Here is a 21,557-nt window from a genome sequence, read left to right as displayed (position 1 = left end):
ACTTTGTCCCAGGCCCGCCTTCCTCAGCCCTCGCCTGGTGTCTTTTCCCACAGCGCGCTCTCCTCTTTTCCAAAACCACGTTGCGGTCCTGTTGCCTGGAGGGTCGCAGAATCCCTAGGCATAGACAAATAGGAATAAGCAAAGTTCCTTCCTATTCTCATCTTTTCTCCCAGACTCAAGCAAGGTCATTGGGGGCACCTGGGTGGCTCAGTCAGTGGAGCTTCTGACTTTGGCTCGGGGTCCTGGGATCGAGCCCTGCATCGGGCTCCCCAGCCGGCAGTAGGCCTGCTTCTGCCTCTACCCTCTGCCTCTTCCCGCCCCACTTGTCCTCTCTCTCTCTCTCTCTCTCTCTGATAAATAAATAAAATATTCAAAAGCAAAAAAGAAAGGTAAGTGTGCATATGAAACTAATACAACATTGTATGTTAATTATACTTGAATTTAAGAACCTGGAAATCATTACTGCCAGTCTTAACACTTAAACAAGAAAAAAAAAAAGGTAGACCAAATGGAAACAGAGATGCTAAGGGTAGAACTGTAGGCTCAGAGAGCTGCTTTGGGAATTTTGCATAGTTGACAATGACACTCTGAGTTAAGGCCAGGTGGGGCTCTCTGGCTGGGAAGAATGGGGGTGATGGGCCGGTAGAGAAGAGGGGAGAACAGTGGAGGCGGCAGGAACTCTCCCCTCTCCTGGGCCAGCCCCACCGTCTCCTTCAAGATGGGGCATATAGGAGTCACTCAGTAATAAGCAGGAGGACAGTGGGAAGCTTGTCCCACCCAGGAGAGGTGGGAGGGGGCGCTGGGGACGGAGGGAGGTCGGCCTCTGCTGAAGGGCACTTAGACTCGTATTCTAGCACAGTGGGCTGCAGTGGTCTTTCTCAGCGAATCTTTATTAGCCTCCACCGGTCCGCGTGGAAGGAAGCCTCAGAAGACGGACGCCTGGGGACACCTGGGTGGCTAAGTCGGTTAAGCAGTTAAGGGCCTGCCTTTTGCTTAGGTCCTGGGATCGAGCCCCGTGTCAGGTCAGACTCCCTGCTCAGTGGGGAGCCTGCTTCTCCCTCTCCCTCTGCTTTTCCCCTTGCTGTGCTCTCTCTCTCTCTCTCTCTCTCATAAATAAATAAATAAAATCATTTTTTAAAAAAGGCCTCAGAAGAGATTCAAGCTAATAATCTTGGAGACAAACAGGAGTATGGAGATCTGGATGCAAGCTTGCATGCTTGAAATTCTTTTTTCTTACCCTGTCACCATAGCCTCTGGATCACAGGGCTTTTTCTGTAACTCCATACTTTTCAGTTCTTCCTCTCTCTCTCTCTCTCTCTCTCTCTCTTTTTTTTTTTAAAAAGGTCATTGGGAATTGGACTGTAATACCAAACTTCTACAGAAGATGTCACTATATACTTTGATACACAGTGTATGTCATTTACTATGACCCAACGATCATGGAAAGCTCCAGGTTTTGTATTTGGGTTTGGGGTTTTTTTTTTTTTGTTTTTGTTTTTGTTATTATCTTTGTTTTTGCTATTAATCACTTCCCTGTGTTTGAAACCCTGGATTTTAAGTTAGTTAGAATAAAGGGTATCTGTAATTTCCTTAAGATGAGGAGTAAGATGCTAGGTTTTTTTGTTTTTTTTTGTTTTTTTTTTCATATCAGAAGTCACACTTAATCTGTTTAGGTTGCAACACTGAATAGTTTGGTCCCGATTGTGTTTTTCAAAGACGACACTCCATAAAAAATGGACATGTATATCGAAGCGTATGACGAGAATGGAAATATAGAAAAGTAAAAAGCCTTGTAATCCCCATTTTCACCACTCAGAGGTAATTGATGGTATAAAGCTGTTTAAAATCCTGGCAAAAGTGGTTTCTTAGGCAACACATTACTCTGCTAATTGGTGTTTTTAATTCTGTCGACCATGTCAGTGTATAAAGATTTCAGATTCTTTTTAATAGCTGTGTGGTATATTGCCTTGTGCAGGTGAACCATATTTAAATAGGTTCCATTAATAGACTTGTTGCTTGTCTCCCGTTTTCTTTTTTTATAACTAGTTGACACAGTGAACCTCCTTGTATGTACCTTCGCATATTTGTGGGTTTTTATAGCATTGGTTCCTGGAAGTGGGATCGCCGGGGTGAATGGCACACATGCTTACGATTTTAATAGCTTATTGCTGTGCCATTTTCAAAAGAGGTTGTACCAGTTTGGGGTGCCTGAGTGCCTCAGTCGTTAGGCGTCTGCCTTTGGCTCGGGTCATGATCCTGGGGTCCTGAGATCCAGCCCCGCATCGAGCCCCGCATCAGGCTCCCTGCTCGGCAGGAGGCCTGCCTCTCCCTCTCCCACTCCCCCTGATTGTGTTCCCTCTTTCACGGTCTCTCTCTCTCTCTCTCAGTTAAATAAATAAAATCTTTTAAAAAAGAGGTTGTACCAATTATTCTCTCACCAAGAGTGCTTGTTTCCCCTCACTGTCGTCAACATACATCATCAGGCTTAAGTTTCGCCGGGGTGAATGGGTGAACCGCATGGTTTTGGTGTTTGCTTCTCAGATCAATATCATTTCCATGTTCTGGCCTTCTTTTCCGTGAATTGCCTACTTGCGTTCATTTTTCCTTTTCCTATTGGCTTCTTAGTCTTGGAACCCGGTATACAAAGGACTATTTGTTACAGATCTTTTCCTTCAGTTTGGGTTCATGATATGCCTAGGTTTTTACCCTTTCTAAGAATGTGAAAATATTACTTCTGCATTTTCTCCCAGTCTGCTTATGGCTTTATTTTTTACATTTAGATTTTAATCCATCTGGAATTTATTTCTGTGTCTGCTGTGAGGTAGGGATCATACTTTATTTTATTCCCAAAAGGGATAACTGCTTCGTTGAATAATTCATCTTTTCCTTACTGCCTTCTTATGCCATCTTTATCATATACTAAATCCTCAGATATTTCTGAGTGTGTTTCCGGGCTCCGTTCTGTTCCTTGGTCTCTTTGTCTGTTACTGTGCTGGCACAATGTTGGCTCCAAATTATGATTGTCACCACCACCCACTCCGGTGGATACGGAGTATTTTCCCTTTGAAATTCCTGTGCGGGTTTCTCCTGGATTCTGTGATAGCAGAAACCTGGGAGCCTGAGAGGTAGGCCTTGAAAGACTGCTGATCAGACCTGGTTTTCTAGACTGTGCTGAAGATGACATGGGCCTGGGCCAGACTTTTGAGGGCTTGAGTGTGATACAGACCAGAACCGACAACTTGCTTGATTTCATGGGAATGGTCCAGGGCCAGAACCAGACATCGGTCAGGCTGCTAACTTCATGGTTCAGAAATGACCGTGACGGAAGATGGGTGGCTCTTACGACAGTGCCCACTGGAAAATGTTGTGTGCCCTATTTTTAGGGCTCTGAGGAGCATCAGATCAGTAATGGTCAATTAGAACTTTCAAGGTTTTACTAACCTCTAGTTGAAAGTTACCTAGTCGTTCATTTCTTTAAACATATCTTACAGTTTGTATCATTTAGATATCATAATGCGATGACATTAGATCGCTAACTTCTTAAATCTTCTAGTTCCCATTTGATAATTTGAGATGTGTGTGTGTGTGTGTGTACACAAAAGGATGTACATGGATACTTACATATCTTTTTTTTTTTACTAGAATGACCAGTCAACAGGGGACATCAAAGTCATTGGTGGAGATGATCTCTCAACTTTGACTGGAAAGGTATGTGTCTTGAAGGGCAAGAAAAGAGTTCTCTTGACTTCATGCCAAGAGTCAATTAGTAACACTCTGCTTTATCACTAAGAGGAAGCTCACAAGTTGTTTATGCACTTAAACAAGGACTGTTTAACCCTTGGAATCGACCTCAGTTAGCTGTCTTTCTCCGGGTCACACAGCAAAGAGGCAGCAGACTCCAACATTAAACTTCAAGTCTGTATTACAAAGTACCCTTGTCTTCCTCTGTGGCGATCTAATTTGGAATTCTTCAAAAGTATATATATTTTGGTGGGGAGACAGTCTTCTTTATAAAAGTAGACTCACACAACAAAACATGTAGTGTGGTATCATGTGATAGTTGTGAAAGTGTGGGTTCTAGAGATGGGCAGCTTTTTTTTTCCTTAGGTAAATTCTACCCCCAATGTGGGGCTCAAAATTCATGACCCCAAGATCAAGAGTTGCATGCTTTACCAACTGAGTCAGCCAGGCGCCCCAAGATGGGCGGCTTTGATTTAGAGCCTAGCTCACAACTTTTTCTGTGTGACCTTGGGCAAATTATTTAACCCCTCTGTCTCCTCTCTGTAAGGTGCGGACCATAATGGCAGTCCCCTCAAAGAATTCAGAACGTTAAGTGAGATAATGCATGTAGGCCTCTTAAAACAGTTGTTCTGGTAGTTCGAATACTCAGTAAATTTAAACATACTACTATTTTAAGACCTCTCAAAAAGAGTTTTCCAAATACATCGAGATTGTTCCAGTATAGGCAATTGGCAGAAATAATAGAGATGTTAAGATATTTTAGTGTTATCCTTGTGATGCAATGCAATGATTTCCAAGTAACCAGTGACAAATGATAGATTGCTGTGTTTTTTTTCAGCTGCCAGTTAGTTTTTTATGTAGAAACACCACCAGTTATAAAGGTATAATCTCATAAAAGTTTCACAACAAGCCTGTGAGGCGTAGGTACTGTTACCCCTGTTTTACAGATCAGGAAGCTAAGACAGCAGATTTGAAGGACTTGTTCAAAGCCATGCTGCCAGTGAATGGTAAAGCTTGAATTTAAATGCAGGTCTTTCTGGCCTCAAAGCTCTTTTCTTTCTCTGGCTTTAAAATGTTTACAGCTTACTTGACTGAGGATGTAGTAGAAAACTTCAGCATACGACACTTGTGTCAAAGTGTCAGATCCTCTTGTCCCGGATCGGGGTCCTGCCGGACTAACCTTCTCCTCCTCAACATTTTTGAAAACTTCAAAAGAGAAATTACAGTCATCTGTTGACTTTCCCCTTCCTGCCCATCCTATGTACCACTGCCAGACCGAGTCTTCCCTTTCCACGTACTTTGCCCATATTTAGAAGTCATTTAAAGCCCTTACTCCTATAGTCAGTTTTTAGTGCTGGAAGGGGCCTAGCCTTCAAAGCCTCCTGGCATTCCATTTGATGTTGCCTTTCCCACCTGATGGCTCTGTCCTACTACATGGCTTTGTGATCTTAAAAGGTCTCTTTCGAAAATAATTTTCTTTTCCTGATAGTCACAGTAGAGCACATTTATTGTGGAAAAAATCAAGGCGTCTAAGTTGGATGAAGTTATTTCTTGGTGGTGAGATTGTGGGTCATTTAGACTTTCTATTTCAGCCAATTTTGGGGGGACATTCTATGTAGATACATATGTACATAAATTTTTTTCCAGTTAGTGGTTGAGAATATGGACCTTGGACTCTGAAAATACTTCTTTACCACTTGGCTAGTTTTATGACTTTAGGCAAATCATCTGACTTCAGAGGCTCATCCTTTTTTTCATTTTTGAAGTAAGGATATAGCTATTTGACATAAAATAAGCTCTCCATAATGGTAGAAATGATCATTCTTTATTTTTAAAACCATATATTGAGATCATACTCTAGATACTACAGTTTTGTATTAGATAAATATTTAACCTCGCTGGACTGTGATTGATTTGTACAAGCTATCTCCTATTACTAGAAGTCTATGATTATGGCCTAAGATGGTGCAGCTACTTAGTATTAGAGTCAAGACTAGAATCCAGTTTTTCTGTCTCATAATTCAGTGTTTTCTTTTTTAAAATATTTTATTTATTTATTTGACAGAGATCACAAACAGGCAGAGAGGGAGGCAGAGAGAGAGGGGGAAGCAGGCTCCCCGTTGAGGAAAGAGCCCGATAGGGGCTCGATCCCAGGACCCTGAGATCATGACCTGAGCCGAAGGCAGAGGCTTTAACCCACTGAGCCACCCAGGCACCCCTCAGTGCTGTTTTCAAACTATAACTCCATCCCCTGGTACACATTGCTGCGGCAGTGAGCCACAGTTAGGATGGGAGAGTGTTACCCTTCCGATGTGCTAGCGAGGGTAGAGAAAATTCTGAGAAAGAATCACATAGCAGGTGATGAAATGATTATTGGCCCATTAATTGATTAAATTCAGTTCCACTAAAGATTGAGATTGCAGTGTCTTGAAAAGAGACAAAGTAGTTGTCATAGGAGGAAAGGGACAATAATACAGACTGTGGTGGTAGTATTATGCATATTGCAAAATACATGCAAAATTACAGCTCAGACAGGGTGAGGTTTTTAAAAAAAGGTCTAACATTTCTTTCTTGCAACCCTGTGGATCTTGTGTGCCCTACCGTGGTAATCACTGACTTAGAAGAATATATAGAACATGAAGATTTTCATACAGCTGGTATGTGACCAAGAAGGGAGAACAGCAGGTCACAATGTAGCATGACTCTTCCTGTGACAGTGATTATACCCAGTGTTTGAAATGGGGCCTCGTTCCTCTAACCAGCATGAGAACAGATAGGACTCTTCTGTACCTCGGCGGTGATTCTTAGAGGGTTTCTTCTGTAAGGGCTCTTCCTGCTATAAAATTCTGAGAGGTAGAAATTGGGGTGAGGGTTTATGGTGGAAGGAAGCATTGGCACCTTCCTTTAGTTGAGTCCAAGCGTATGAACACACCCAGCAAATACAGATCAATTTCAGTCTAATGAGAAAACAGGTTTTTGAACTGGATTCCGTATGGTGAATTAAAGGCATGACTTTGGAGTTCTAGTACAAATTATAGTTCTTGAATCTTAGAGTTGGACGATATATACTAGTTCACATCCCTTATTTAACTCGTGGTAAACTGAGGCCCAGAGAAACTTCATGACTTGCCCAAAATTAGACCTCTGTTTAAAGGAGTGAGAATTTAAAAAAAAAATGAACGTATATAGATCAAATTTTGTTTTTAAAAGTTCCACTACGATGAAAATTTCACATTAAAGAGTACTAAATCCCAGCAGATGGCCCATTGTTTAAATCAGGCTTTGAGATAGGAAAGCATCTTAAAAACAAGAATTCAGATAATGAGTTTGTTATATGATGTCAGTTATGATTGGAAACACTGATTGTACTGATTTTCATTTCTTTTCCTTCTAGAATGTCTTGATTGTTGAGGTAAGTTCTATATACATTTAATATAGTGTTTATGATTTTCTAACTTAATATGCACGGTCCTAAAGGTAATCCAGGGAAAGAAATTCCTCGTCATCAGTTTTAACTGTGGGCTTGTGTTGTTACAAGGGAGTAAGATTGGTTTTTTTGTAAGAAATACTTAGTAATTTGTTTTTATTGGATAATGGGAAAATGCTGGTATATTTCTTTCCCCTCTCTTTTGGGTTTCAAAGTTTTTCCTTTCTTTTAAAGTTGATACACATCATCCCCATGCGTGTTTTTTTATGCTTCTATTACATGTGTGTATCAACATGCAAAACATATTTGGGGATTTAAGAACGTATATGGTGCTGCACTATACATATCCTCTTATATCTTATTTTCACTCCTGTTAAGTTCTGAGGTTGTTCACCTTGAGACATGCAGTTGTCCTAAAATGCAAAGTTGCAGTGTCGGTGTGCCCTTGTGAGTCCCCTCTAAATGCAGGCAGTGACCGAATCATAGAGTGGGTCCCTTTTCAGTTTTACCGTTCCTGCCAAATGACTCGAGAGAGTCATTTGCTTTATACTCTCACCAGTAGAATGAGTTTTCATTCTTTTATATAAAATGTCTTAAGGCTTAAGAGCACCAGTAACCCCCAATTCATTTTTATTAATAGAAACTTCAGCTTATGGATCAAAAACTAAACAGGTGACGCTGTCTTCAAAAGATTCGAGTATGGAAATATGCCTGGGAACTAGTTGCTTGAGGGATTTTTTGGTTTGTTTTTAAGTAGACTTCACGCCCAGAGTGAGCCCATCGCGGGCTTGAACGCTTGACCCTGAGATCAAGGCCTGAACTGAGCTCAGCAGTTGGACGCCTAACGGACAGAGCCACCTGGGTGCCGTGGTTGCTTGTTTTAAGATTATTTATGTATTTACTTATTTGACAGACAGAGATCACAAGCAGGCAGAGAGAGAGAGAGAGAGAGAGGAGGAAGCAGGCTCCCTGCTGAGCAGAGAGCCGGATGCGGGGCTCAATCCCAGGACTCTGGCATCATGACCTAAGCTGAAGGCAGAGGCTTAACCCACTGAGCTACCCAGGTGCCCCTGGTTGCTTGTTTTTAAATGTAAATTCATTAATTCCACTTCAGATCGATTTTGTCTGGGGCGATGCTGCCTAACACATGACCACAAATTTAACAGCTGAAAACAGTGCGTGTCCAGGTTAGCAGAGTCCTCTGCTCAGGCTCCTGGGGCTGAAGTAAGGCTGGGGCTCCTGTCTCGCCCAGGGCTCGCGGTCCTCTTCCAAGTTCACTTAGGTTGTTGGCAGAATTTAGTTCTTGTGCTTGCAAGACGAAGGGCCCCGTTTTCTTGCTGGCTCCGGGCCAGGGGTTGCTCCCAGCTCCTAAAGGCCAACTTCGTGTCCTTGCACGTGGCCCTCTCACATGGCTGCTGACCGTTCCAGCATTTTCCCAGGTTGTGCTCCCGCTGGGGATGGGAGGTTATTCTGGGCGTGTGCATGAGTGGACGGGAGTCTTGGGCCATCCGAGTTCTGGCCACTGCAGCGCGAAACTCTTGCATTTTTCACAAGTCTCCAGCCCTGATGCTTCTGATGGCTCCCAGACCGCACTTTGTGAAGCACCGCTTTGTACCGTCCATCACGTTTTCATTGAAGAACATTAGGGCTATGGTTTAAGCAGTATTTTTCCAATTAGAGATGTATTTATTTTGAATAGTCTCCTACTTTTGACTAAGTAGCTAAGATTCACTTTAATATAAAGTCATTTTATGTAGTAAAGCCTTATTAATTTGGAGACTATCAAGATGGCGTGGAGCAACGCTTCTCGGAGTGCCGTCTTTAACCACCTGCTTCTGAGAGTTGGCGACCCTGAAAACAATAGCATTCTTCTACTTATCCATGGGGTTTCGGTGTCTCGTGTTTATAGGATGCAGTTTTATTTGCTCTTTAAATGTCTTGTCTTGGGCACCTGGGTGGCTCAGTTGGTTGGGCGACTGCCTTCGGCTCAGGTCATGATCCTGGAGTCCCAGAGTCAAGTCCCGCATCGGGCTCCCTGCTCGGCAGGGAGTCTCTTTCTCCCTCTGACCCTCCCCTCTCATGTTCTTTCTCTCTCATTCTCTCTCACACACACAAATAAATAAATAAATGTCTTGTCTTTTTCTTTTAAAGGATATAATTGACACTGGCAAAACAATGCAGACCTTGCTTTCCTTGGTCAAGGAACATAATCCAAAGATGGTCAAGGTCGCAAGGTATGTATATAACATTTTGACGGGCTATTTTCTTCATTTGAAATGGGCTTCAGTAATTAATTGCTTCTCGTAAGAGTAAATGTTCTCAACTTGTTTATCTTCAAAAAGTAATATGATCTCAAATAAGACTCAGTAAATACGCTTTGTAAATTATTTTGTCATGTGTTAATGAAGCCCTTCATTGCAGTCATATTTTTGCTTAATATTATTAACACTTGGTTTTTCAGCATGCTAATAATGATGTCACCTTGTCTTGGGTAGCCTGGTAGAACATTGGGGCTTGCTTGACGAACTGAGACCAAGGATCCCACACTGGGTTTAGGGGGAGGTGTTAGGGAGGGGGCGGGTGCTGAGGATCCGGAGCTCCTGGAATTGAGTGATGACGTATGCCAACCTCCCCTCCGGGCCCTGCCTCTGCTGTTTGGCTTTTGCTTTCTTAGCTCTACCTTTGTTTCTAGTTTAATTCTATTTAATTATAATTACAGCTGAACCCCTTACAACTCTGAAGGAGCACTGTGGCTCCCACTTGACAGTTAGGGACACCAAGGTATAGGGAATTGTCCAGAGGCACAGCACAGCGTCCAGCACACTATGGGGTGAGGTTTGAACCAGGCCACCCGGCTCACAGTTCTGGCTTTATTTGCCACTGTAAGGTTCTGGTAGGGTAACACCCGAGGTGGTTTTGGGGGATTGTTTTTTGTTTTTGTTGTTTATTTGTTTTTTGGCTTTTGCAATTTCATCTTCTATTTTTTTTAAGATTTTATTTATTTATTTGACAGAGACAGGTGTGATGAGAGGGTCTCTATCCACATTGCACTCTGGGGCACTAAGTGGCTTCCTGTAAGCCAGGCCTGCACTTGCTTATGTCTCTCCCGTGGCACAGGATACTTCTGTAGCCTCGGGATAGTCTTTTTTGTCCCTCCTTCCTGGAGTAGGCTGTGGAATTGAGGTAGACTGCCTCCTGAGAGAGGGCTTTGTGTTGCTGGAGGTGTGGAGTGCCCAGAGGGTGCTTTGGTCATTCATTTCTTAGTGATGGAGCTGGCCTAAGTCCATGTTTTCTTAACCTTTTTTTCTTAATCCCGCCCTCACCATTCGGTTTTAATATCACAGATACATATCTGTTCGTGGTGTGTATGTAACCTGTGCTCAATACATAGAAAGTAAGCCTGGCAGCTTGTTCTTTTTATTCAGTGCAGGCTTAAGAAGGACTAGATAAGCATTTTAACTTAAAAAGTTCAATTAAGGGGCGCCTGGGTGGCTCAGTGGGTTAAAGCCTCTGCCTTCGGCTCAGGTCATGATCTCAGGTCCTGGGATCGAGCCCTGCATCGGGCTCTCTGCTCAGCAGGGAGCCTGCTTCCTCCTCGCTCTGCCTGCCTCTCTGCCTCCTTGTGATCTCTGTCTGTCAAATAAATAAAAATTTTAAAAGTTCAATTAAAATTTACTTATTTATTTTTTAATATATTTTTAAAAGATTTTATTTATTCATTTGTCAGAGAGAGAGAGAAAGCCTAAGCATGGGGAGCGGCAGGCAGAGCAGGCAGAGGGAAAGGTAGGCTCCCCATGGAGCAGGGAGCCGAAAGCAGGAGCCGATCCCAGGACCCCCAGGATCACGACCCGTGTAGGAGGCAGTTGCCTCACTGAGCCACCTGGGTGTTCCAAGAAGTTCGATTAAAAATTTAAAAACTGTGAATCGGTGGGAACGTCAGATGGAATGGCTGCCTTGGCAAACGGCTTGTCGGGTTTGTGAGAAACTAAGCACGTAGCTGCCGTATGACTCCAGCACTTGCATTTGTCCCGGAGAAATGAGCACTTAGGTCCTCCTGGAGATTCATACACGAAAGCTCGTGGCAGCTTCATTTGTCATAGGCCCAAACAGGAATCAACCAAAGTGCCCATCAGTGGGTGAATGACGAAACGGACCGCAGGGCAGCGTTCCATGGAGCCCTGCTCAGTCGTACGAAGGAACACGGGACAACCTAGCTAAGCCTCAAGGGGCCTGTGCTCATCAAAGCCAGTGTCCGGGGTGCCTGGGGGACTCAGTCGGTTAAATGTCGACTCTTGATCTCGGGGTCATGGGTTCAAGCCACGTGCTGGGCTCCACGCTAGGTGTGGAGCCTCCTTTAAAAAAAAAAAAAAGCCAATCTCGAAAGGTTGCCTCCTATATGACTCCATGTATGCAACCTTCTTAAAGTGACAAAATGCCAGAAGTGGAGAGCACGTGAGTGGTTACCGGGGGTGAGGGAGGTGAACGTGATACGTGACTGTAAATAGAGCCTCGCGCAATGGGACGTCCTGTCATCCCGAGGCGGTGGTGGTCACTTGAACCCGCATGTGTGATAAAATCGTGCAGAAGCACACACACTCGCACGCAAACGCATGCGTGTTAGACTGGTGGGATCTGGATAAGGTCAGTTCCCCGGAGCCCGCGTCTTGGTCCTGGTGATCTGCCAGTTAATGTCAGCTCTTAGTACTGGAGGAGGCTGGGCAGGGGCCACGTGGCATGGCCCTGCGCATTTCTGTGACTTCCGGCAACCTGTAATTATTTATATAATTATTTCAAAATATTACATAATTATTTCAAAATGAAGAATTTGAATAAGCTGTTCATGTTGAACTTTCTATCTGCTTAGTACCTCTTAACGTAGGCATAGTTCAGTTTATCGTGCTTTTGCTTTATTGCACTTGGCAAATACTGTGTGGTTTTTTTTTTAATTTTATTTATTTACTTGAGAGAGAAAGACAGCAAGAGAGGGAACACAAGCAGGGAGAATGGGAGAGGGAGAAGCAGGCTCCCCGCCAAACAGGGAGCCTGATGCAGGGCTCGATCCCAGGACCCTGGGACCATGAACTGAGCTGAAGGCAGATGCATAATGACTGAGCCACCCAGGCGCCCCTTCTTATTTATTTATTTATTTATTTGGATTGTACTTATGTAACTGAGTTTAGACCTTTCTTTTTTTTTTCCCCCTGCAAATATATGCCACCCGTGCGCCCCAGATACTGTGTTTTTTACAGATCGGAGGCCCGTGGCAACCAGCATCAAGCAAGTCTGTAGGCACCGGTTTTCCGGTCACTTCTTGTCCCTGTCACAATTTTTTTTTTAAGATTATTTATTTATTTGAGAGAGAGGGAGAGCATGAGCAGGGGAGGAGCAGAGGGAGAGGGAGAAGCAGGCTCCACTGAGCAGGGAGCCCGACGCTAAACCTGCTGAGCCAGCCGGGCGCCCCTCTCTGTCACATTTTGATCATTCTTGGAATATTTCAAACTTTTTCATTTTTATATTTGCTGTGGTGATCAGTGATTATGAATTCTGAAAACTCAGATGAAAGCCTTTTAGCAATAAAATGTCTCTAAGATGCGTACTGTTTTAGACGTGATGCCGTAGCACACTTAATAGACTGCAGTGTAGCATAAACGTAATTTTTATGCCCTTGGAGACCAAAACATTCATTTGACTCCCTTTACTGTGATACTTGCTTTGTTGTGGTGCTCTGAAACCATACCCACAAGATCTCTGAAGTATGCCTTGTAGTTTATTTACTTATACAAATTGTAAAACAAAACAAAACAAAAAGAAACCCATGTTTGTGCCCCATCCCCAGCAATTCTGATGTAATCGGTCAGGGGTGTGGCCCGGATACCTGAGTTTTGTTTTGTTAAAGTGCCCAGGTGAGTCTGATGTGTAACTAAGGTTGAAAATCATTTTGTGCCCTTCCCAGCTTTTTTTTTTTTTCAAGATTTTATTTAACTATTTGGGAGGAGACCAGAGTGGAGAGAGCGAGCACAAGCAGGGGGGCGGTGGGGTACAGATGGAGAAACAGGCTCCCCACTGAGCAGTTAGCCTGATGACTACGATGTGGGGGAGGGAGGGGCTCAATCCCAGGACCCCAGGATCATGAGCTGAGCTGAAGGCAGAGGCTAACCGACTGAGCCACCCAGGCACCCCTGTCCTTTCCAGCTTTTGAAATATATTTATCTAAGAAGGTATAAAATCGTAAGTTTTATTGGGACTGCCCTTAACATACATAAAGGTTATCAAAACACTGTTGATAGCTTCTCTCTCTCTTTTTTTTAATAGGATTTCCATATGTTTTTGTTTGTTCGTTTGTTTGTTTTTTAAGATTTTATTTATTTGACAAAGATCACAAGTAGGCAGAGAGGCAGGCAATGGGGTGCGGGAGCAGGCTCCTTGCCAAGCAGGGAGCCCGATGCGGGGCTCGATCCCAGGACCCTGAGACCATGACCTGAGCCGAAGGCAGAGGCTTTAACCACTGAGCCACCCAGGCACCCCAATAGGTTTTCTTAATGGCTGAAAAATTCCAGCAGGCAGTACACACTTGGGTTACGAAATGAGCTTATGTTAGAGGTGGTGTATCCCAGCTACAGTTTTTGTTCTCAAAAATCAGTACAAGCTCCTTGAACATGCTAGTTATTTTTAGCCTCACGATCTTTGTAAGCCACATATTAAGAGTCTCAAAAGGTGACGCTCACATCTCCCGCACCCCTTTGCAGTTGTAGCATTGGCCTTCCAGGGATCCTGAAACTGCCCGTTGACACTCCCCATCCATTCATCCTTCTGATCCGCTGCCCTCTGATGGGTGCGTGAGTAGTCGGGGTCAGAACCATCTCAGAATCCTCAGTCGTGTTCCTAGTGGGGATCAGGCAAGGGCCTCGGCTGTGGCGGGAGCTCACTGCTGTCCTGCCCGGTCCCTGCAAGCTCACTGCTCGTTTCGTAGTCTTTCTACATAGAAAATATTCTAGGTGCAGGAGAGACCATGTCTCAGAGCATGAATGTCCCCTTTTGTGATGCCCTGTCCCGTCTCCCTATGTCACATGTTACATTTTGTAATTAACAGCTTGCTGGTGAAGAGGACCTCTCGAAGTGTTGGCTATAAACCAGACTGTAAGTGAATTACTTTCTGTCAGTCATTTAACCATCCTTAACTGGAGCAAGTTTTTTTTTTTTTTTAAGATTTTATTTATTTATTTGACAGAGTGACAGAGAGAGATCACAAGTAGGCAGAGAGGCAGGCAGAGAGAGAGGGGGAGGCAGGCTTCCGACCAAGCAGAGAGCCCGATGCAGGGCTTAATCCCAGGACCCCGAGATCATGACCTGAGCCAAAAGCAGAGGCTTTAACCCACTGAGCCACCCAGGTGCCCCAACCTGAGAAAGTTTTCTATGAAATGGTTGAGAGTTACTTCAGAGGATATTTATTTTGTTTTGTTTTGTTTTTTCATTAAGATTTTAGAGAGAATCTGTAGAGAGGCACATTCATAAGCATTTGAATCCAAAATGATGTTTTCTGTATCTGAGTGATGATTTATGATTCTTTTCAGTTGTTGGATTTGAAATTCCCGACAAGTTTGTTGTAGGATATGCCCTTGACTATAACGAATACTTCAGGGATTTGAATGTAAGTAATGCCTCTTTTTCTCACTCATTTTTCAGAGCCCGTATAAAAATTTACGAAAGAGAGGAATTGTTTTCTCTTTCCAGCACCTCATAATTTGAACAGACTGATGCTTCCCATTAGTCACATAAAGCTGTAGTCAAGCGCAGACGTCCTTAGAGCTGGAACTTGGCCAGGCTGGGGCGACACTTCTGTTGGCTGCAACAGTCGAACAGCTTTAACATACAGTAACTGTCCCATTATTATTTCAGATGATAGATGTGGTCATAAGTGAGAAATAAATGAACTGGTGTAAGTCTTTTCACTCACTCTCCTTCAAGCACCTGCTTCTGCTCCGTGGGCAGGAGGCAAGAGCGTGCGTTTCCGCACCCGGTGAGGAAGGCCCCGCTAGCCTCTGTCTGTCTGTCTGTCCAGTGGAGCCCCTGCAGCGCAGCGCTGTTCCCCCAAGCCGTGCAAAACGCTGTTCTTGCCTTCCATTGCAGGATACGCTTTTCTAATGTGAATCTCTGGATTTTTATCTTGTAGCATGTTTGTGTCATTAGTGAAACTGGAAAAGCAAAATACAAAGCCTGAGATGAGAGTTTACGTTGAGTTCGGAAGCATCTGGAACCCCACTGAAATCATCAGTAGAATGTTCTAGTTCTGTGGCCAGCTGCTCCATAGAGCTTTATTGCATGTATCCTCTCAGAATTTTATCCATTTTGTATTTTAGAAATGCCCGTTGCTCCATTCCTGAAGTCTTTATTTGCAATACGAGCCTATAGACTATCCGTTCTCTTGGCGTGGAGTGTTGTTTGACTTGTGAATAAAAAAAAAATCTCTTAAGCTACACCACTATCGAATGAAAATATTGAAATTGTATCTGTAAGAAACATTTAAAGAGAAGATATATTAGTTTTTTAATTGGTATTTTAATTTTTATATATTCAGGAAAGAACAGAAGTGATTGAATATTGTTAATTATATACCACTGTGTGTTTAAAAGAGTAAGGAGCAGTCAGTTTTCGTGTCAGCGACAGCATCTACAGTATTGTCTGTTGGGTAAACCATATGTCTTGGAATTATTTTACTGCTTCAGCAGGATTAATTGTTTTTTTCCCCGCTTGTTCAGATGATTTCTGGGGAATCTGTGTCAACATTTCCTTTTAAATACAAATCAGTAAATAAATTCCAAAAAAACCCAAACAAACCAAAAACCCGTTACCACGTTTTGAATTCTTCAATGTAAACATCCCTACAATAAAGGCTGTCTCTTTAAAAGAAACTCCGCATGCCTATCATTTCTCTACAGATTAACCTAGTGTCATTTTCTGTCAGTTACTTTTTCCTTGTCTGTTAAGTTTGAGCAGCTCTTTTAACTGTAATCTTGACCGAGCACAGCGAATGATGATGATATGGTAGAATGCATTGAAGTATTACTTGAAGTAATACCATGTAATAATTTGTTACGGTCCCGGAACATTCTAGTTTCATCTAGCCTTTTCACTGTTGTTACCTACCTCATTTGATCTTCATGACCCTTTGCCTCCCGCTTCCCATCTGCCTTCCCACCTCCTATTAGGTGGAACCGTGTGAAATGACCCTTTTGGCAGGTAAAAAATTGGTTGCTGGTGGCAGTTCCGAGCGGCATAACCTGAACACGAGCTGGGTGGTTTACATTCGTATGGGTTCCTGTTTGTCTCCCCTATCCGCGTCTTCTAGAATGTCAGCCCCATAAGGAAGATGAGAACTTGTACCTGTCTTGTTCACTGACACATACACTCAGTGTCTCAAAGGTACTAGGAGCTCAGGTGACAGTCGTTGAATGGATGAGTAGTGAAGAGGTCTGGGTTGGACTGTCCTTTGCTTATTAGCTCTGTGACCTTGGGGTGCTAAACTCTGGGGCCTGTTTTCTCAGCTGGTTAATGGGGACAGTGGTGTCTCTTCACAGGCCCATGGTGAGGAGTAATGAGCTGTGACAGGGCAGGTGAGATGGGACCGGGGACCGGGACTTGCCAGGTGCACCATACAGTGGCTGAGCCTGGCAGGAATGGATGTTTCGAGAAGTGAGGTGTGCGGCCAGTCAGCGGTGGAATGTGAACTGAGATCTGTCTGATTCTCGCTGCTCTCGCCTGAGGTGACAGCGCTTCCCCTTTCCCTGTAAGGAGACGCCTCACATCTTACTTCACCTGCCATCGGGACGCCCATTTCCAGTCATTTTTATTTCCTTCACCAACTTGCAGCAGGTGAAACGTAGTCCATCTATGGGATGACGGAAGGGGTGCCCTACCGGGAGCAGCAGTGATTTCTGGAATAACAGTCGTCTGTCAAGGGAGAGGAAAAGTACTAAAAAGAAAAAAAAAATGCTAAAGCCTCCTGGGGCCCTTTAGTCATTTAGCCTGGGAGCAGCTGGTCACAGTTGTCCCACGTCTGTAACCCTCGGGGCTGTGCTTTCATCACAGCCTCGTGTCCTAGGAATGTTCATGAGGGAAGGAAAATGAAATTTCAATTGCTTCATTTCGGGAGATACGGAAACATGGGATCTTACCCCTCTTTTCTCGGTGTCTGCTTGCCTTTTTTGGACGATCTTTTGAAATCGGGCGCCTGGGTGGCTTAGTCAGTGAAGCGTGCGCCTTGGGCTCAGGTCAGGGTCCTGGGATCGAGCCCTCCCCCAGTTCATGCTCTCTCTCTAATGAACAAAATCTTAAAAATAAAACACAAAAAAACAGAAATCAGACTATATCACTTGCCTGGTTAACACTTGAAAACAGGCTGTCGCGTGGCCTGCAAGCTCTCCTGAGAGCCAGCTCCCGGCCACCTCCTGTCACCTGCCCTTGCTCCCTTCACTTCAGCCACGCCGCTCTTCTTTCAGTTTCTCACGCCTGCCACCCCCCCTCCAACCTCCCCATTACCTCAGAGCCTCCGTTCCTGCAGTTCCTTCTGCCCGTCACTCAGTTACCCCCATCAGCCGAGCTGGCTCTACGGGTCACCCTAGTGAACCCCTTCTCTGATCCTCCTTCTCTAACAGCCTCAAAGCGACCCTCCATGACATGACCTGTTTCCGGTTCCCCGTGGCCCTCAGCACCGTCAGGTGGTCACGCCTTCCCCACAGGGCAGCAATGGCCACGGTGGCCACTCTGCCCATGCTTGGCTGGGAAGGAAACAGCCCAGGCAGAGGTGGACAGTTACCCTTAGCGACGTCAAAGGCCCCATGGCTTAGCCTGAACCTGGGGGGCCGATGAGAAGCTGCCTCGTGGCAGACCCTGTGAGATCGGGAGGGGCACAACAGCCTTGTGACAGCTTGTCGCTCGGCTGCTCACCTCTCTTTGTTCCTGGCAGGGTCATGGAGTGTCTGAGACTTGGGTCCAGAGGCCGTCGACTGTGTTTACAGGCCTAGGTGGTGACGTCTGGGGCAGAGCCATTCCCAGACAAACGCCTGCCCAATGGACCTTTTCTTACTCTAGTTCTTGCCTGGCTTCCCTTGTAGACCCCCAGCCCCGTGAGGGCAGCACTTTGCCCCTTTCCCTGCTTGGTCCCCAGCACCTACCAGGACTGGGAAAACATTTGTTGGATAAAGGACAGGAAGTTAAAAAGCAGATAAAATGTTTAAAAATGATACCTGAATTGCCCAGAATGACAAGCAAAATGTTGTCTCAGGTTGAGCAAAGCAAAAAACCACCACCAGAATTTGATTTCTTGTTAACACTCGCTAACTTTTTTTGAATTGTTACCGTATGCAGTGGAGCCTTACTAAGCACTGTCGCATCTTTGTGATACCCCTAGGAGGTAGATGTTTTTTAATCAACCCGATTTTGCAAGTGAAGAAATGCAGGCTCAGAGAGGTTGTGTAATTTGCCCAGGATCACACAGCTAGGAATTTGAACCTAGGCAGTCTTACTCCGGAACCTGGCCTCTTAGTCCATTACCACTTAACCTTTAGAGCCTGGCTCTTAATGTGCAAACTAGTACACCGAGGGCCCAGAGAAAAATACTAAGCTTGTTGGAGGTACTAATTCCAAAGGACTTGTACATTAAGCAGCTTTTTGAGGGCCCAGCTGATCTTTAAGAATGTGCGCTGACTTCCTCCAGCACTGGGAACCGTTTTCAAAGATGATTCCGGAGTTCCTCCAGTGCGATCTCCGAATTTTTCAACTGGCTTATTTTACGACCCGTGGGCAGCTTCAGACAAAGTGACTCTTTGGCATGAAGGATTGTGTGTGTGCTCTCTGCCATTTTTAAATGTGAATTTTATAGATCCTTCAAACCACTTGAAAGAGTAATGATTTTTTAATGGTTTTTCATTATTAGCTGTAACTTCAAGCATTACTGATAAAAACTGCCAAATTCTTTCAAGTTTTCTCTTTACACGACATGGGTGTACTTCGTAATGAGCCTTCTCATGATGATTCATGACCGAAGTGACTTTCAAACTTGGTAGCTTTACAGTAGAACTACCTTTTCTCGGCGTTTGTTTTTCCTTTTGCCTTCATCATGAGAATATTTGAGAGCTGTGAACCATGAACGAGTTCAGTTCTCCTGCGCATGGCGTCCTCTGGAGGGCTCATACCGGCACCTGCCCTGTGGGCGCCCCCCACTCCCTGTGTCCTTGACGGGTTCATCCTGGATGTGGCAGCTGGCCCTGCTCATCACTGTCGGGGTGTCCTGGCTTCCGGGGCCTCCTGATGGACCGAGCTAGAAGAGGGAACGTGTACCCTCACGCACATACCCACACCCTTACGTCTATTTCTGCGTCTGTATACCTAGGAAAAGAAAGAGTTCACACTGGCCGCTGCTCTCATCCACACCCCAGGATTCGTTCTAGCCTCCTTGCCTCTTTGGAATTTTTTGCTTTGACTTCGAGACTCTGGCTTCATTCACTTCCTTGTTCAACCCCGTATCATCAAAGAGTCACGTGTGCCCATGACAGATGATGTAACTGACTAGAGCCCAGTCTGCCTTTTGGGCAGATCTTTTTGTTGTAAGCAAACAGTATCCAATGGAAATACTGTTTTCCGGAATTACTTTCTTCTCCCTCCCTCTTAGCGCAGCTGTGGTGTTCACCTGTCACGCAGTTTGATTCATTTGTTAGCGTATTTTATGTAGGCTCTCATATCTTAGTTGTGATTATTATGGTTATTATGGAATATAATAAGAGTGAGAGTGATATGGAAAGGTCTAGTCAGAGATATTTTGTCCCCTCCCCATCCCCGCCCACTCCACGATCATCATCTTCCTGGCTTCTAGTGGCAGCCGTGTCTGTGCCGAGCACGTCGCCTCTTTCCTGTACATGACAGCTCCCAGAGGTAGGTACCAGTGTCAACGCCATTTTCTTAGATGAGGGGATTGAGCCCCAGAGACATAAGGACATTGTCCAGGGTGACATCTGGAAGCATGACCACTACTCCAACTGGGATGTGACAACAAGGACCAACATTGGTCCCACCTTTTTCTTCAAATTAGATGGTCCTTCCTCATCCTGGGTCTCCCTGAAGCTCCTCACGTCTGAAGTCACCTTTCTGAAAACATTCTGTTAACTGTCGGAAGCCTTGTTCTGCTCAGGCGCGGTGAGACAAGGGCCACAAGGGGCCACCTGGCCTTTGCTTGGGACCTGGGGAAGACATTGCCCTCGGTCGATGCCACCCTCCCCATTTTCAAAATGCGTTGACACATCTTCCTTGTAAATTCGGCAACATAGCAGTTTCTTTAAAACATCACCACGTCTTCATAGAAAACAGTGTCCCATTCGGGAGGCGATGATGGGGCCTTCCTGGGTCTCAGGCAGGGTGTTCGGTGTTTCCGGGAAAGTGCTCAATGCAAACGGTCCACATCCCCGAGGTGCCTAAGGTCCAGGAGGGGAGAGGGGGCAAGTCTACCAGTGTTCTAACGCAAGGCCAAGCTCCGTTCAGTGCTGGAGAAGAGGGGACACCTAACGTAATGGGAATTCAGAGAAAACTCAATGAGGAGAGGCAGCAGCATTTAAAATATGACTTTGGAGAAGCGCCTGGGTGGCTCAGTGGGTCAAGTGTCTGCCTTTGTTTCAGGTCATGATCCTGGGGTCCCGGGATCGAGCCCCGCATCGGGCTCCCTGCTCAGTGGGGAGCCTGCTTTTTTCTCTGTCTCCGTCTGCCCCTCTCCCCGTTCTGTCTCTCAAATAAATCTTAAAAAAATAAAATATGACTTTGGAGAACAGGAAAGGTTTGGAAGGGTAGAGAGAGAGGAAGGAAGGTTAGGGAAAAGGCTTCAGCCAAAGGATCTGCTTGGGCAGAGGCATGGGTTAAAAACAAATCACGGGGTAGTGTGGGAAATGGTGAGGAGTCTATTTTGGCCCTGGCAGAGAGGCTGTCAAGGGAGCGATAAGGGAGAAAGGCGGCAGAGTAGATTGGGGCCATTTTAAGGGCTTCTGTATCTGTTAGGATGATCTAGGCTTCCTGTCAGATTGCCCGGCTCAGACCAGCTTACCCGATAAAGGGCATTGGCTACAGAACTGGGAAGCCCAGGAGTAGCTCCAGCCCGCTCGGTGTGACAACCTCCCCCCACCCCGGCCCCGGCTCCGTGATGATGCCAGGCTCCCAGTGGCTGCCCCGGACCAGCTTCATCCTAAGGGCACCCCTCCTGTGGTCAGGTGAGGGGCGCCAGCTGCCATCGGGGAGCAAGCTTCTCTGAGAACGGCCCTCTGTGTCAGCTTGCTTTGAGAAGTGGTGAGAAGTCCCTCCTGGTGTCTCGCTAGCCAGAACGGGCTCAGATGTCCATTTCGTCGCCAGTCAC

General features: G+C 45.1%; 1 protein-coding gene across 1 annotated transcript in view; it reads left to right on the top strand.

Moving 5' to 3' along the window:
- The window catches only part of HPRT1 (hypoxanthine phosphoribosyltransferase 1), a 42,653-nt gene extending 26,576 nt beyond the window's left edge, over window positions 1-16,077 (top strand). Inside the window, exons 4-9 of the mRNA XM_044234958.1 lie at window positions 3,643-3,708; window positions 7,136-7,153; window positions 9,320-9,402; window positions 14,259-14,305; window positions 14,740-14,816; window positions 15,339-16,077. Of these exons, the coding sequence (XP_044090893.1) occupies window positions 3,643-3,708; window positions 7,136-7,153; window positions 9,320-9,402; window positions 14,259-14,305; window positions 14,740-14,816; window positions 15,339-15,386 (339 nt within the window). The 3' untranslated portion in view covers window positions 15,387-16,077. The remainder of the gene's footprint in view (window positions 1-3,642; window positions 3,709-7,135; window positions 7,154-9,319; window positions 9,403-14,258; window positions 14,306-14,739; window positions 14,817-15,338) is intronic.
- The last annotated feature ends 5,480 nt before the right edge of the window (window positions 16,078-21,557 follow it).

Source organism: Neovison vison, chromosome X, assembly GCF_020171115.1.
Source record: "Neovison vison isolate M4711 chromosome X, ASM_NN_V1, whole genome shotgun sequence".
Lineage (NCBI taxonomy): Eukaryota > Metazoa > Chordata > Mammalia > Carnivora > Mustelidae > Neogale > Neogale vison.
The sequence above is the reverse complement of the archived record's forward strand: the minus strand, read 5'-3'. Positions and strand labels throughout refer to the sequence as shown.